At 34.7% G+C, this 16490-nt stretch overlaps 1 protein-coding gene across 7 annotated transcripts in view; it reads left to right on the plus strand.

Moving 5' to 3' along the window:
• Positions 1–16490, plus strand: part of PSPC1 (paraspeckle component 1) — a 65457-nt gene that overhangs the window by 32248 nt on the left and 16719 nt on the right. For 3 of the 7 annotated variants that reach the window (XR_005930893.1, XR_005930892.1, XR_005930894.1), the window contains exons 7-8: positions 235–292; positions 4531–4700. The exons of 3 other annotated variants lie outside the window; for them this stretch is intronic. Coding sequence is in view for 1 of the 4 variants with exons in the window: in XM_030042574.2 (XP_029898434.1) it covers positions 235–292; positions 4531–4700; positions 8059–8244 (414 nt within the window). In the remaining 3 variants the exon portion in view is untranslated. Of the gene's footprint in view, positions 1–234; positions 293–4530; positions 4701–8058; positions 8535–16490 lie in introns of those variants that run through there. One more of the 7 variants, XM_030042574.2, reaches the window with a different exon arrangement.

Genomic DNA, 16490 nt, shown 5'->3' on the forward strand with positions numbered 1-16490 from the left:
ACTTGTGATATTTAACCTTTAGCATTATGCAAAAAATGTACAGCATTGTTATATTGAACTTATTCCAATTTGATTTTACAAAAACAGGGGAGTATAGTTAACTTTATTCCTTCTGCATTTTTGTAATCAATGGAAACTTTTGAAACTTGAAAATTTTTATTTTCATGGAGTAAATGGGAATGTTGCAAGTTCTAAGAATGATAGGTTGACCATGAAAACTATGTTTACTTTCAGAGAGAACAGGAAATGAGAATGGGTGATATGGGTCCTCGTGGAGCAATAAACATGGGAGGTAGGGATCTGAAGGAAAAAGGCTTCTGTAATGTAAAATTTCTTTTTCTTTGGGACTGTACATATTACTCAAGCACTACTGATTAGTGACAACTACTGGTAAAAAGGAGTAAACAGTATTAGGAAGTAAAAAAAGTCACATATTCTGCTTCCAAACAGCTGGTTTTTTTTTTTCCCAAGGTGTATCTTGATTTTATTGTTTTGACTACCTGTGGGAGAAAAATATGATGTGCAAGTTAAGAGAAGCAAAAAGGCAGGGAAAGGTAATGCTCTAGAAATTATCTGATACAAAAGAGGAATTTTCTATTCAGAAAGTATTTGGCATTCTTTTGTTGGAGGGACTACCTGTTCAGAGAAGTTGGGACTATAATTGTGTGCAGTGAAATGATGTAGAGCTTAAAATTGGTAAGTTCTTGTTGATGTATCTGACAAAAGATAAATCAATAATGTGGTTGGTGTTTACTAATTTATTGTAAGTCTGTAATTGCAAACATTCTCAGTTCACTTTTGTGACTTAAAATATTGTCACTGCTAAAAGCTGTTACTGTGAAGTCTAGAAAAGTATGTTCTTAATAATTAGTCCTTGCTTCGTATATGCAGACTTGAAACAGTTTGGAATCTTACTTATCCAGAATATCTGCTTTTAAACAAGACTGAAACTTAGGATATTTCTTTAAAAAAACCAAAACTTACTGAACTGTATTAAATGTCAATATGTATCTCTTGGAAGCTTCCTGATGTTCATTTAAAATGAATTAAGAAGATAATTTAAAGAAAAGTTAATACTATTTTTTTGTATTTTAAATTTGAAAGTACATACAAAACTTAAGTAAACTTTGTGTCTTGACCTTTTGAGTAATGTGAATTTATAGACGCATGAATCTGCTTGGTCCAGATTTTAAAATACATTATTCACCATTTCCTTGCATTCATTCATTGAGACACATTTATAGTTGCAAAATAGAAATAGGCTTTTTCTTTCAGTGAAGATGAAGAGCTTTAAAAATAATTCTAAAGGAAGACATTGTGAAGTTACCTACAAATAAGAAGCTGAAGCATAATTTGTGACTGAATTTTTTTATCTTATAGTTTTACTTTTGCATATTATTGCAGTCTACTTGAAAATTTCTTTTAATTAGGAGACTTTGTAAATATTGATACTGTGCCAGTTGTCCATATCCACAGGATACACTTTTTATGTACAGACTTTAAATGTGTATTTATAGCAATCAGTTCACAGCCCTTTTCTTGTCAGGTTTTAACACTTAACAGTGATGTTCATCATAGTCTTGCTTTGTAAGCTTTGTGCTGTGACTTGATTTTAAACTTGATACAAATGCTTTTAGAAATAAATGTGTTGTTGCAAAAGAAGGTACAGTAACAGCGAACTAATATTGTAAAAATGGAAAAATAACTATAGTGAATAGGTAAAGATAGTGTTTGTTTTCACAGTATCTGGATTTTAGGTTAGCTCGCTATAGAGATTTTTTTTTTTTTTCCAGCCCATTAACAACCCCACCCCTACAACCAAAAAAACCCATCCCTCAAAACCTGCAGTAGACCTTTAAGTAGTAAACCTTTAATTGTAGATCTTACAATTCTTTCTCAACATTTGTTGGAATTGTAACTTTAACTGGCCTTCACCTGTGCCATTTGTGACTTTTCATCATGTGGGACAATGGGAAGCTGGAGTATCTTCAGTAATGGGAATACCTGTATGATAGCCTTACTAGAAAGCAAGGTACCTTTGTGATGGATTTAATTAGTGTTGGGCTAACTTGTGCAGAACCACTCATTTTTCCATTTTCTGCAGCAAACAAGTTCTGAGAGAATCTATATGCCTCATCATAGCGCATGACTGGATCTGTAATGCTAAGTGCAGCTGATAAGCTTTTTAATATAGAAAAAGAAAAGACTTTTTTGGGAACTATCTCTGCATTGATGAGGATTATTGACTATAGCTTGTTGCCAGCTGTGCCAGACCTTGGCATGTGCAGTTCAGATACTTGCAGTGTACTTTTTTAGCCCTCTGGATTGCAGAAAAAGACCTTTTTTTAGTGTCTGGGCGTTGTGGCATGAACACTGATGACTGCTTTCCATCTGTTACTGGACCTGGATCAGTGAATTAACTGCTAACATCAGTGTCCCACCAAAAAGAACAGGCAATCAAGTGGTTAGTTTTAGGGTCTGCTTTGGAGCTAGGAGAACCTCTGAGGTACAGCTAAAATGTTGTAGTGGCCAGTTGCTGAAACTGTGCAGGGTCCCACTCTCCCCTTGCATTACACTCCCTAGCTGTCCTTCTGTCAGAGCTGACTCTGCCTGAAACTGGCTTAGTGATATAGAGGTTTGATAGTATAGGTCACTATACATCACCCTGGAAGCAATATGGGTGCATTTGTGTGATACAGAGGATAGGAACTTTGTCGCAGTTGAAAGATAAGTGAACACTACCTGCGTGTGGCCAGCTGGCTAAATTTAATTGGGCTGGTAAGCAAGCTGGTAATGGATAATTGAGCATTGACTGCTTTTAGTTAATGGCACTACTACCAGCAGTAAGCGCTGCCATCATGATAGTCCTGCAGAGTACTGAAGATAAAGGTTTCTCCTTATATTGGCAGTTCAGACTTCCCCTTTTCATTCTATATTTAGTCACTGAATGGATGACTCTAAAAAACAGTTTTAGGGCATATTCAACTGTAATCCTCTTGAATTGTAGCACGATATCCTACCTGCTACGTGAACCGATCATGCTTGTGGGTCGGTAAGAAGCATCCGACTTGCACATACCTTTGTTTTGGCTTAGTGTCATAGGGAGAGGTCTTGGAGTTTCTCATTAATAAGCTCAAATGAGTTCTGCTTTTCAAAATTACAGGATTTTTCTCTATTGCTTCTAAGAAACTTGTTTAGCACTTTACATGTGCTACTGTGTTGCATGGATTGTTATTGCTAAGCAGTTTGCAGTTGGCATAATGTATATGATCAAGCCCAGGTCAGCAATTTCAGCAGAGTATCTTGGATGCAGTGGTTTCACTGACTGCTGTGATATGTGTACTCAGGGCAGGTAATGAAGATGCAATTTTGCATACCTGCAGATAGTCATATTACTGTATTTGTGCTAAATGGCCTGCTTAAAATGATGTACATTTATATATTCATTCCTAAAGAAGTTACAGTTGTGATGAGAGGTTAATTTTTGAAATAAAAATAACAAGTTTATTAGTCTAGCAACATGTCATATTTCTTGATATTCTTGTATGTTGTCATGACTTAAAATGTAGGCTAGATTCCAAAGGTACGTCTTCTTCCATTATCAAATTTTGGATGCACACTTTTGGCTGAAAAGGGTGGATTATTGTTGGCGGGGGGGAGCGCATCACCACCAGTCTTAAAGTTGATGATATTTCATAATAGCAGATGTAAATGATAAATATAACTAGACTTTTTTCTTTCTTATAACATGAGAAAATGTTAAGAAGGCAATTTTACCTACCTGTTGAGTATGTTAGTGGGTACTGGCAGAGTGGTGTTTCCTAGCACAATATTATAGCTAAATGATATCCTCAAAAGAAGTTTTTAAGCTTTTCTTCTACCTCCTACTGTGAGTCAGAATTTTGGAGGAGACTTCTGTCACTTTCAATTCTAACAAAACTTCCCTCAGTTTTCTAGTACTTTTACTATAATAAATTACATTAAATGCAAGATTTATTTATGCCATATTACAAATAATTTATTGTAAAGTTGAGCACCATCTTTGGTATTGCATTTAGATGTTAGACTAGTATACTGTAACATTATATACATTTAACATAATATTGGTAGAACAGTTCTTGCAAATGTATATTTAATATGTTATGATCCCTAAAAAGCCAAGTTGCCTCATAGTTGCCAGTTACTGCAAAATCACTTGAGATTTTTGCTAAATTGTGGTGTGTATACTGCATATATATGCTATATGAACACTTTAGTTCCTGCAGAGAGACCGTACAGCTATCTTTAGCTGTAAATTTCAGGACTTTGAAATACATGAGGCAGATTATGTAATGCAAAATAATAGGAATTAATGAAAATCTGTTTAAAAGCAGATGATTGAGATAAATGTACAGTCTCAAAGAATATTTTTTTTTATTTATTTCAAGTATTGGAAGTCTTGTACATTTGGCTTTTTAAATATTGTAAACTGTTTGTTTATTCTTGTAAAATTCAGATAGGACAGCTCTAAGTATAGATTGTTTTGCGTAGATGCGTTTAGCCCAGCACCTGCTGGTAACCAAGGCCCTCCTCCAATGATGGGTATGAATATGAACAACAGAGGAACTTTACCTGGCCCTGCAATGGGTCCTGGTCCTTCCATGGGACCAGAAGGAGCTGCAAATATGGGAACACCAATGATGCCAGATAATGGAACAGTGGTAACGTATCACAAATTTAATTACTTTGAATAGCTGTCATGCCTCATGGCCCATTTTTGTTACCAAAGATATTTTCACACTGAGTAAGAACATGTTACATGTTTTGAATCTGTTAAAAATAATTGATAAAACTTGTTCATGCAAATAATTTACAACACAAGGGAAATCTTTATTTGATATTACTATGAAAATCCTACTTCCCTTAGTAATGGGGTGAATTCTTTGATCGGTAACCAGACTTTAAATTGAGGTTAGAATGTACAGCACTTGTGGCAAAACTTTGCATGTATGACCTGTCATGAAAAACTCACTGACAGAAGGAAATCACTTCTGTGAAGTGAAGAAGCAACAACATACCAGAGTAATGTGTAGATTTAGGAATTTGCTGTTTTTTCCTTTTGTGAAACTAAATTCTATGTGTTAGCTTGTTGGGGTTTTTGATGAACAGTTAGATATTGGAAGCTATGTAGTGTGAAGATATCTTTGTGTAAACTATTTAATTTTTAAAAGCGACTTTAGTGTTTTTTGTATTTCCTTTCTAACACTGTTGAAAGCATGAGATTATGACAGTAATTACTCCACTTACAAAATAAGTATGCCAATAGCTGTTAGGGATAACTGTCATATCAATACAGGAAAAATAATATTGCCCAGTTCCCAAGGGTGGTAGGGAATGTCTTGTATACATCTGGAATTTTTTGTCAAAAGCAGATATGCCATTGGGATGCAGTTAAAACACTAGCCACTTTCTCTCTGTTCTCATAGCCAGTCACTTTTCCTAGCTGTAATGTCTTATGTAGAGAAACAACTATATAATTTTTAATCTGATTTTTACATATTTTTCAGTATTATTCTGTAAATAGATATTTGGGATGTTCTAGTGGAGGTGTGATAAAAAGGAGTATATAGTATAAACAGCAATTCCATTATAGTTTTACTGGAACACAGAAGCATTTTGTAACTGTATTGTTTTATATATGTCTTCTCAGTGTTATCCATATGTGATTGAGCAATCTATATAATGAAGTTTGGACAAAATCCTTTGTTCCTTAGAGGAGAATGAGATTTTGCTTGAGCACAAAATACATGATGAGTCTGGTCTTTACCAGTTAGAGGAGAGGATCTCACTTCACATCATAGGAGCCAGCTCATTTTATCAGTTGTATAATTTCTCACAAAGCAGGGGGGATGCTCTTCACAAAATACTGTTTTCAGAGTTGCTTTTGCTGGAGACCACTTTGTTACTGGTCACCTCTGGAACATTGTCTTGTGATTATATAGACACTAAAAAAGAGGTATAAGGAAAAGAATGCAGTCATAAATCATGGTATCTATCTCAAACTGTTGTTTTTCTACAAAAAGTCATTCCAGGTATGGAAATTTAGGGAATATAATGACACTGCAAAATGCATGTTTTAAAAAAAATTTTTTTTCTTCCATTTTTTTCTGCATGCTACTGAAGGACAAATTAGATTCCCCCCCCCCCCCCCCCCCCCCCCTCATTTTGGACTTTCAAGGTTTTTAATTTGGGTGTCAGGCCCCTGCAGAAACGGATAGCCTTACTGTATTTCTCCTGTCATTGGAAAGACACTTTAAAGATGCTGTGAGGGCTGTCTACTAAAACACTGTAAGAGTTAATTTCAGTTGCCACTGAAGCAAATGGAGAATATGCTTTATAGACCAGAAATACAGTTTTCATTTTTTAACTTGGATGTTTTTCTGAAGTCTTTTAAGGGAAAGTTGGAGCAATCTTCTTTTTGTTCCATTGCAGTCTTTTGAAATAGATTAGCTTTGAACATAACATTTTTAAAATAGCTTTTTCCCTCTCATACTTTAATTACTGCAGTTTTCTTGTTAGCTGGAGGGAGGGGTCCTTGTTGGAAAGGGGACCTGACTCTTTGACCAAAAGTCAAATGGTAAAAATTATCAGAAGTATGTGATAAGCTCTTTGTTGAAATTCATATCCATTGCTAACAAGCTGGCATGAGTGCAAGATAATTTTTAACAATTTTTAAGCAGTGCTGCAGATTTTAAGGTACTTTGGGGCAGTAGTAGATCCTTATGCAACTGTTGAAGTAACTTTTTTCTTATTCAATGTCAAGTTTTAAACAATGCACTTATATACAACCATGATCTAAGTTGCATATATTTTTATCTATATAGACATAATGCTGTTTTTAAATAATAGATATAGGAATTAGCAGACTTCAGAACTGTTGAGCTCTACTACTGTTACTGGAGTTACACTTTCAGAAGGATTCTTCTCTGATTCGGGCATATAAATAAAGTGCTAGTATTGAATGTTCTTGTTGAACTCTGAATACCTGGCCAGTTAATGTAGATCTCTGTATGGAAGGAATTTCTTCTGAAAGCATAACTGTCCTCAGCAGATGAATGATGAGTTACTTAAAGCTCTGATTGTACCATATATCTATGCTTTTAATGGTTTATGTTATGTTGAGTTAGTGCTTTAAATTTCATCATGTGGGGTTCTATTTTTAAATGCTTGCATAAATACTGACCTATAAGTGCTCAGATGCATGTTTTCTGTTTTAGGTCTTAATTGCTATAGCCAAATAAATCTGTGTAAGCACATATACCTTTATTAATGTTAGGCACAGAACTAAAGAAAATAAATGTGGAACATTAACTGGATTTTCATCTTCTATTGATATTTTAGATTAAGCCTTAGATATATATCAAGTTTTTTTAAACTAAGCATAGTCCAGTTATGCATTTTGTCACTAGTTGTGTCAGTTTATTTGGACTGGGTTTTAAAAGACTAACTAAAGATTCCTAAAGTGCCATACAAAAGGCTGACTCCAGGTAGTATGGACTGAAATATCCACAGATATGTGGGTGTGTAAGTCTTCAGGTTATATTGCTATTGAAAGAATAAGCCTGCAGTCTCTAGAAATACAAAAGCGCCTCCTTCCCCCCCCCCCCCCCCCCCCCAGTTTGACAATGTTTCTGTGTCTTAATTTATTTAAGGGAGAAGCATTGTAGTTGGTACGTAAGGCAGAATATGGCTCAGGCATAAAATTGTTTGCTGTCTCTTCTGTTACATAGAGAATATATATTGCTTCAGACGTGCTTGAAAGGATGCAGTTACATTCAGCACCAGAGTTGGTCTTAATACTTAAGTTTTTAATTTTTAATTTACTTTACAAAGTTGGAGCGTAACATTAGCACTCTTTAATTTCCAGCTCTTTTTCCATAATAACTAATTGAATTGCTCCTTTCTTCCCTCTATGTGTGATCCTGATTCTGCTGGACTATCTGCTGAACTTCATCACAACATCACTTGTGGTTTTTGTTGTAACTCGCATTTGGCATGTTCCAAATGGACTTGTATTAGCATAATGAGAGATTCCCTCAAGGAGGTCCATCACAGATGGGTTCACCTCTGGTTAGTAGAACGGGCTCTGAAACTCCTCAGCCGCCAATGAGTGGTGTAGGTGCCGTGAGTGGTGGACCTGGTGGCTTTGGTAGAGGAAACCCAGGGGGCAACTTTGAAGGACCTAACAAGCGTCGCAGATACTAAAACTTATTTCATTCCTTACTGTTTAGAAATTCCAGTAAAACTATACAGTGATATGCCTTTATAATTTTAGCTGTTATCTGGAAACGGTTTTATTGTTATTGTAGTCTTTAAAACAGTTTCTTTTGTAAAACTTTTTTTGTATTCAGTCATAGGCTTTGTAGTATAGAGCAGAAATGATGCGGATCATTATGTAAGGCAATGTGTTTGTGACTCTAGCAAAATATAATGTGTGACTATGCTGTAAAACGTGCAGTTACCTGATTACAATAAAATACAAAAATCACTTGAAAGGATTTTGGGAATGTTATTACTAATACTGGGTGAGAATAATTTTATGCTTAATTATAAGTGGCATCATTTTCATTCTTATGTAGCTTCTACTATGTGTCAAGAAAGTTCCATTCTTAACAGTGAACCTGTTTAGCTAAACTGCATGTTGCAGTACATACTATGAACAATTTATAACACAACTGCTTTTGTTTATTTCGACTTTTGAAGAGCATCAAATTTTATATGAAGTGTTCTCAAGGATGCTGTGTCCTTGCATCTCAGTCTCCCTTTGCGAACTTAGTCACAGTAGGCTTATCAACAGAGTATATCCGTTATTCAAATTATAGGAAAATTTAACTTGGGGGTGGGGGGTTGAACAACAAGTTTGGAAAAAGAATCTGTATGTATGCTTTATTCATAACAGTATGAATGAATTCATTTAAACTGTACTTCTACAGAAGAAAAATTGTTGTGACATCTGTGTGTTCTACTGATCGTTAAAGTATCTTGCCATTGCAAGGAAGGAGACATTCGTGCAAGTTGGTTTAAAGCCTTCCACTGTGTAATACATCATTATAAGTATACACTTCCCCCAATGGTTGGTTTGAATGGAAACAAGTCTGTTATCATTGATTAACTGTTTAATTAGGAGGCAAATACATGTTTTCCAGTTAAAATAATTGTTCACATAGTAGAGTAATATGCATTTAGAAGGATTGCACATGAGTATTCTTGATAAACGTTTTACAGAATGATGAATTTGAAAAATACCCATTTCCAACACAACTTGGGCTAGATTTGCTGATTGAGTCTTAAGATAAAACTGATGAGAAAGCTATTGGGAAGCTTATTATGATTCAGATTTTGTCAATCATGGAAGATGATGGAAAAGACCTATTGGTTCTATTCCTGTAATGGCAAGAAAGTAGGGATATTTTTGGTTACTGTTGCTTTTTTCCTGTGCAAAATACTTGTAAAATATTACTGTTATGTTTTTATTAGTTCACTCACATTTTCAGAAATAGAAATTACTAGAATTTATCTGCATGAATAGTGATACTAAATTGATTAAAGACTGATTTGAGATAACATGGTGCCCTAATTATATCGAAATGGTATGTACATAGCTCAAAGCATGGGATGCAAGCAGTAGAGAGAGCATGTATGTGTTACTTCTTAATATAGTAGTGATGGTATTGGTGAATTGAATTGCGAGCAAATGGGTAACAGGGAAATTGTGGCAGTGCTGGTGTTTTGGAAGTACGCTGTTACTTAAATTGCCAATGTTATGGCTTAAGATCGAGATTGTTTTCATGTAATTCAGGAGCTATCACACGTGTAGGTCCTCGCTTGTGACATCTGTAACTGCTAAGCATTTTCCTTTAGACTGTCTTTAATGTTGCCCTTTTTTGCTCGACTTGATACATGCCACACTTTATAGTTTGTAATGCAATAGTGAGTTAGGTTTAAAGTCTAAAATACTCTTTCCCCTACTTGATATATGTATCATGTTAGAGCACTCATGCTTCAAAAAAAAAACCCTCTGCAGCTGGTTTTACTTGGCACACTATTCATAAAACTCAACATTTGGGAAAATTGCTGTTTTTTCACTAGGTGTGAACTAGTGTTTGCATATAGCAACTACTTAAGCTCTCTGCTTTGGTGTGCTGCATTCAGTTGAAAAAGCAGTTTACATCAGTGTCTAGTAAGGTGTCTGAATATTAGATTATTTTTGTCTCATCTTTTCTCCCCTTGTCCATGGTGGTTTTTATGGGGATTGAGAAAGTACTAGTGTGAGTTGGTAATTCTAAACTGTAAAGCTGTAAGGGGAACATGTTTTAAATATAACTTGAACTAGATTCAAGAGGTCTCTTCAGTTTTTCAAAGGAAGAGGCACTGTCATTCAGGCCTCTTGGCTAACTCCTGTATATTTGTTTAGATATATACACCCTCATCCTTGTAGTATCTTGAGAATGTTTCAGAAGTACATTAAATACACCAAATCTGCAAAAAGTACTTCATTCTTTCCTTGCCAGCCTCATGCTGTTTTAAGTGCATGTTTGTTGCACTGCATTTTTGCTAGCAAGCAGAGGTGTGTATGTATTTGAAAGTTGCTGTAGTTTTTAATTAATATTAGTGATTTTCATTCTACAGTTGTGATCTACCCTTCCTGTAAAACTCTGACTTGGATGGCTCTGCTGCATGGTAGCAGTGGATTTATCTGCTGTCCTTATTGCAGAAAATCATCTAATCTCTTTTTAAATACCCATGAACCAAGCCTTTAAGTCCTAAAAAATAAATACTGAAATGTTGAATTTGGGCACACTTTAAAGATTTCATGAAGAATTCCTTTTGTAGCTTATGACAAACTGCCAAATTCTGCTCTTAATAAAAGCTTTCTTAGGGCTGCCTGGGTGTGTTGATTCTATACAGCTCAACTGTAAAGGCAGTGATTTTCATTTTGCCATATGTGGTAGTAACTGACTCTAGCTATACAATAAATACATTATTTTGTTAGAAAAGGAATGGTCACAATTTGTTTCCTAAAAATGGTATGTAGATGCAGCCAAGCAGTGTTTTTGCTTGAAGGTGCTGCCCATGTGCTGGAAGTGATTAATTTTTTTTGTTCCTCATCTGGCTAATCAGTTTATCATTTTTTCTGTGTACACATGTACTTAAGTTTTTAACCGTCTTTGGTCTGTCTGACTAGAAAGCACAGTGAAGTCCTGACTCTTTGTGCTATATGCTGTGGTAAAACAAATAAGCTTGGAAAAGATATGAAATTGACAACTACAATGCACTTACTTTTGGTTGTACTTGCTGAGTTTTTACATTATTCCTGAAATTTCAGTCTAAACTGCTTAATTTTCACGAGATACAATTTTAATACTTAAAGATAGCAAAGCTTTACTATTCCACACACCACAAAACACCACTAGAATTCAGCTTGTCTAACTGCATTTGCATTTATCACCTCAGTCACTTGAAGGGGAGCCATTGGGCACTTAACTCACAAACAAAATGAATTATTTTAATTTCTTTGTAGTTCTGTCCAGTGTGCTCATTAGATAAAGCACATTGATATCTTGGGAAGCTTGGTGGTGATTCAAATATACTTAACGGTATTTATTTCCGAAGATAAATACTAATTACTGTGGACTACCTAGAAAGAAAATTCCTGACCTTAAGTTGCTTTATTTATTCTCCAGATCTATTTTATCCAGTTGGACTTAAAGGTACAATAAACTGGAGACTCTTATTAGAACAAAAGGTTAAAATAGATGGCAAGAAGACAATATGAACTAAATGTTACATTAATTTTAGCCATAATCCAGTAAGATTTTATAGTATGCATTCTTTGAGGAGCATTCTGATCTAAAGTACACTGTCATATTTTAAAATGTTATACCAAACTTATTTTTCCCCTTTTCCACTTTTGATTTCAGATTTTTTTTAACTTGAAAAATAGGACAATCTGTAACTACAGATTCTTTTGAAAGGTACTAAATACAAATGCATTGACTTTTGTGAAGTATGATTTATGAAGATGATTGTTAAATGGTCACAATCTGCCTTCACATAACTTGGCTCAAAAATGCTGAAATAACCAATCTAAAGGAAGATTCTCAAGTGAAAAACATTACTCCTTAGGCCTTTTGAACGGAGAATAAGCTTTGAGGTGAGATGTTCAGCAATTGAGCGGTGTGCTCTGGCATGAAGCTCATTTTGCTTAAGCATGTTGTGGAAACTAATTTTTTGGCATACTTAATATATAAACTTTTGTGTAAGAAGTTGGATCATAATTCTTCCCTTTTCAGTGAAGACAAGTCAAAATAAACTGTAATTGAATTATTGAAATGGCAGGGAAGGCTGGGTAGCAACTGATGGGGTCATTTTACATTGGACTGCAAATGTGAATTGGTTCTCAGACCCATTCCTGAAACTTCAAGTGGTGCATATCCATAGGTGGTTTTACAGAGTATGCACCTGGCATCTCTTGTTAGCTTGTATCAGTCCAAACTTCCCAGATTCTTGAATAGTGAGTGAGTGTGGCCTATGGAAAATACAGAGGCTGGACATTAATCCTTTAGGTTATTGGCTGTTCAGTGCTAGTTTAGTGGCAAACGTTGGACTGTATCATCCCAAAAGGATTTGCTTTCTCAAGAATCCATTCAATGAAGTGTGAGAACTTAATAGAAAGATTGACTAAAAACTTGAAATACTTAAGTATAATTTTTCCCATTGGATTGGCTTTTTCTTGCCTTTCCATAAAATATTTCCTTACCATAAAATATTCTGAGTCTTCGTAGGTGGTCTCGCCAATTTGGTTGCTTTGCTGTTAGGAAGAAATCTGTTTTGTTAATAGTTTTGGGGTTTTCCCCATAAAATATTCTAAAAATCATAGCTGTAGGCATTTCAGGTTTGTTTTCACAGTGATCCATGAAACATTGAAGTTTATCAAAATTAAGTTGTCTATGTCTAAAATGCAAGTTGTAGAATAGATAAACTGAACATGAAATTTTCATGAAAACAATACTTTTGATTTTAAATGCATGGAAACAAGCCCTCAATGTGTTCATTTTCAGTGGGATAGATTTAATAGGTCTTTTCCATCTTGAACTTCCTTAAGCTACTGTGAAAATTAATGTAATTTAAATTTGGAGGTATTCATATTGATGACCTCTGCCTGACTTCTAAAAGCAGTAAGAGATAGGTTTCTTCAGAAAAGCAGTTTAGAACAGCAACTATTTTTTCCTAATTGAAGGAGCTGTTCAGAAAAGTTTAAGTTCAGAGATAAGCATAGCATACTTAAAGCTAAAACTGTTTTAAAAAACTTTTATATAATGATTATTTTATACCCAAATCACATTAAAAGAAAAAAAAATCTTTGTGGGTAAAAGCTTACTGATTTGTGTGTAGTCCTTGAAAGAGAGGGCAAAATGCTCATGATAAGAGGTATGAGATTCAAAAGGAACTTAATGGTGTTACTGCATACATGTGTTGATAAGGTTTTTCCATTTGTTTTGGTAAATGGTTTGTCTAGAGCTTCTGTTCCTAGTTTTACTAGTGTTCTTGTATATCTTAATTTCTGTAGAGTAAAGCATAGCTGTGTAATTTGATTGAAGTTACATGCTAACTGTATGTGGGATGTTAAGTGCTTGACTTGAAAGAAGTGCAGTGAGAATAAAGATACTGTTCTTGCCTTTAATTTTTCAGTAAAAAAAATTGCATAGAACCTTGAACAGGAGTAAGTGTGAAGGGTCCTGTATGTAAATCAAAAAAAAAGATGGGGGAGGGGGGATAAAGTAACATAATAAAAATTGGAGAAATGTGGTTTAATTTTCTATCTACAGCAGACTCACAAAAATAACTTTAGAGCTTCTTATACATGAATACAAACTAATTTTTAATGCGAAAGATGGAAATACCAGTTACATTAATGTGTTGGATTTTTTTAAACTTTTGAGTTTAGTATTGTGCAGATGGCCAAGGAATATCAGAAAAACTGAAATGAATTAATGTTCAAAAAAATTTTAATATTCATGGGATGTAGGATGGGGTCACTGCAGTTGGCTATGTTTCTTCTATGTTGTTGTTATGAAATTGTTCTGTAGGACTTGATTTTTGTGGCTGAATACAGCAACTGTATACAGCGTACACACCTCATGTCGTAAGTATGAAACAGCTGATCTTAAGATTGTTAGCCTCTCATCAAACCAATGAGAATCCAGTCTTACACTTTATGTCATAGCCAGAGAAGTGCCAGACAGAAGATGGTGTAAAGGAAAATAAAATAGTGAATATTTATTAGTAATTATGGGATAGGATTAAGGTATTTTCATTAGTTTTTTGCCTTAATTTCACTGTAATAATTTTTTTATTTATGTGAAAGGGAAAGTAATTTTATTCTCACTGAATATTTGAAAGAAAAAAACCCACCAAACCAAAACACCCCTGCCAAAGAAACAAAACAAAAAACCTTAGTGCCTAACCCCCCTCAAGCAAAACAGGTTTTCCCTCTTTAAATAACCACATATACTTAAGCAAGTTGGAAGAGGAAATGTAATAAATCTAAAAAGATGTAAAAACCACAAAGCTTTATTGTAATTCTTTTTGCAGCTGTTTGCTCTTGGTGTTTTGGGCATTTTAATGTGTTTCTTTTTTTAAAAGCTCCATTACTGTTCATTATTTGCTGTAAAAGGATTTATTCTGCAGCGCTGTTACTAAGCTTTAAATATTTTTATCTAGTGTAAAATTGCAGGAAAAAACCCTGCATAAACCTATTGCAGTTGAATGCAGTCTTTGAACTGCCAGCTGGAAGTGGTCTTTCAAGCTGCTTACAAATGTTTTAAATATTTGTATGCTAATGGGAAATTTGAAGCCTTTGTGTGTGTATTTAAAATAATAATTCATTACATGCATTGCTGCAGATATGAATAGCCCTTTGCCCTCCTTACTGCTTGGTCCTGCTTCCTCCTGGCTTTGTGCCACCCTTGCACCTCTGTGCCCATACAGTGAGCAGGGTAAAAGAAATCTGGTGAAAATTTTTGATTCTGCTCATTTCAGTGTGGAAGGAAAGAATAGCAAGGAGTGGGCAGTAGAGCAAGACTCTTAATAACTGTGTGGGCATAGGTTAGTTTGTGCTGTATCTATATGCCACATAGAGAATGTAGTTTTTTATGTATGTTCTTTATTAAGTGAGTTTGGATGACTTTTCAGTACTTCTAAGAAATATATAGCTTAGAACAAATAGGTAAGAAATACGTTGCGGGCTTTAGATGTCTGAATAGCACAGTTATGTTTTACATTTTTAGTGATAGTTGGCTCAAGAGGGGAAGTATTTGAAGTAATGAAAAAAAAAAAGTACACTAAAATGTTGAGACAAATTATATGTGAGTTTGATCTGTCTGTTCACTTTCTGCAGTTGCCAAGAAGGTTACATGCAAGCCAGTAAAATATGGAAAATAGTATTCTTCATGATTTCTCCAGGAAAGATGATATACACAGTTGCTTTAGAGAAGCAAGAATATTCACATATACTTTTTCTTGGAAGAAAATATGTAAACTGCAATTACAAAGATGGGAAATACTGTCTTTTAAAATGCTAATGTTCTTCATTCTTTGATAAAATAGCACTGCCTTGTTCCATATATTATGTTCCACTTTAAGGGACAGAGCATGTGAAAGGTAAGCTGCAGCTCCAGTTTTAATCAACTTCAAATCAAAAGCCTTTTCCAGAAGGCACAGAAGGAAAACTTTAATATAATGAAACAGTAGTTCATCTTCAGTTTTATCCCAATGTGGAACATTGTGCTTCTAGAACTTCCAGCATTGTATCAGTAGCAGTTCCACATCTGACATTTTCAGAACCAGAGCTGTGCCAAATAATACAAATAAAGTTTCTGCCTTAGTGTGTGAAGAATGCAATTATTACATTTCAAAAATTGAATATTCAGAGTTTTGAAAGAAAATGTATGAAATAATTGTCATATATTGAATTTCTGGTTTAAAAGTGAAAATTATGTCATCTTGGCAGTTGGGATGGCTGTGCTTTTAGAACCATTTTGGTATATGTGCCAGTTTATCGTTGCCATGTTATGCTTTGTGTAGTTTTTGTAATATCACTTAATGCATGTTCAGCATCATTCTTGCATCACAGTTGTGTACAGTTTCATATTTTATTCACACTGCTGAATGCAAATGTCTGTAGAAGGGGGGTACTAGAGCATTTGTTTAGTATTATGTAACTTGTTCAAGAGGGTTTTTCATTGCTAAGCTTGCTTTCTGTTTTGTGTTCACTCTGCATGTTTTGTGCAAAATACACTTTTTTCTATTGCATACGGGGGAAAAGTAGCAAGTCATGAAAATGTGTTTATTAGGAAGGTAAATGGAAGTCCTGGATGCCTCTTACTGTTTCTAAAATGACAGCTGGCTCAGGTGAATAAAATCACTTGGTATACTTTCATGCATGATTA

This window comes from Aquila chrysaetos, chromosome 19 (assembly GCF_900496995.4).
Source record: "Aquila chrysaetos chrysaetos chromosome 19, bAquChr1.4, whole genome shotgun sequence".
In the NCBI taxonomy this organism is placed as follows: domain Eukaryota; kingdom Metazoa; phylum Chordata; class Aves; order Accipitriformes; family Accipitridae; genus Aquila; species Aquila chrysaetos.